General features: G+C 43.3%; 1 protein-coding gene across 1 annotated transcript in view; it reads right to left on the reverse strand.

Annotated features, from left to right (window-relative positions):
* CSUI_007742 (n-terminal domain-containing protein) overlaps positions 1-1,233 on the reverse strand; it is a gene marked incomplete at its 3' end in the record, with an annotated part of 15,482 nt that overhangs the window by 13,142 nt on the left and 1,107 nt on the right. The window contains exons 3-4 of the mRNA XM_068067886.1: positions 887-1,068; positions 91-175 (exon numbers count right to left, since the gene is read on the reverse strand). Coding sequence (XP_067920138.1) covers positions 91-175; positions 887-1,068 — 267 coding nt within the window. The remainder of the gene's footprint in view (positions 1-90; positions 176-886; positions 1,069-1,233) is intronic.

Below are 1,233 nucleotides of genomic sequence, written 5' to 3' on the forward strand. Positions count from 1 at the left end.
CTCCTCATGAAAAGAAGAAGAACGAGGAGGTGGAGGCTGTTCAAGACCGTGAAGAATCTGCTGCATTTCCAGACCTAAGGCACTCCAGACCCAATCGGGATGAGTTAACTTGACGTGAAACAACTGCTGAGCTTCTTGGAGCACACCCGAACCCCACGCCGCATTCGACGACTCCCTACACAATTAAAGAAAGAAGAAAGAAAGAAAAAGAGAGAGTGAAAGAGAAAGAAAGATAGAGATGGAGGGGGGTTGAAGCTAGACTGAGAAAGACACGTTTGTCTGTCTTCATGATTATTGTCTAGAGAAGGTGAGGAGAGAACTAGCAGTACATGCACCCCAAGAATAGATGGGCTCAAGATTCTTCTCTTCAAAGACACAATAAGCTCTTCCTTACTAGGATCACTTACTTACCTAAGCTAGCTCAGGTCTCCCCTCTACCCCTCAACCTAGGACTAGCTACTTTATCTACAACACTGAGCATCCATCAACGGCTGTATATAGAAGAAGACGAAGAAGAAGAGATAGCCTGTGAATAGACCCCCCACTTCCCAACGACTACTTTGACCTTGAATTCTATTCCTCCTTTCTCTCTTTTCGCATCGAGAAAGGAAAGAAGAATCTTTCCCTCTCCCTCTCTCTCTCTGTCAACTGGATGAACGTAAAGAATATCTCCTACGTGTTTGGTGAGTTGCATGCACACATCTCTCTACACCCCTTCTTTCTTCAAAACTTCTCATCCACGTTTTGTATCTTCTATCATTTAAGAAGACAGACATATCCTCTCCTCTACCTACATATCTATCTCTGTATCTATCTATCTATCTGTCTCTCTTTGATCTCCGATCCGAAGACCGGTTGACCTGTTTCTTTACTATCTTTAACCTACCTGAGTAAGTAGCGCAGGAGAGGGACAGTAAGAGAAGGCATGAGCTCATGAGCGAGGCCTTCGAGGTCTTCGTTGTCAACAATAAGAATCGACAAGCTCTTTAATGGATAGGTCGCTTCTTTCTTGCATCGAGGCGTTTCCTGAAGATCGAGACGTACTACCTCAATCAAGGGAGCTTTCACCTATACACAAGAAGAAAAAGAAAAGAAGAGGAAGACAAGGCAGACAGGCACGACGAATAGATAGATAGATAGATAGATAGATAGAGATCTTATTGAGAAGAATACATGTGTCTTTCTTCTTCTTCTTTTATGTAGCTAGAAAGGCAATCCAGTAGAAGAGGAAGA

This window comes from Cystoisospora suis, assembly GCF_002600585.1.
Source record: "Cystoisospora suis strain Wien I chromosome Unknown contig_4157, whole genome shotgun sequence".
NCBI classification, from domain to species: Eukaryota; Apicomplexa; class Conoidasida; order Eucoccidiorida; family Sarcocystidae; genus Cystoisospora; species Cystoisospora suis.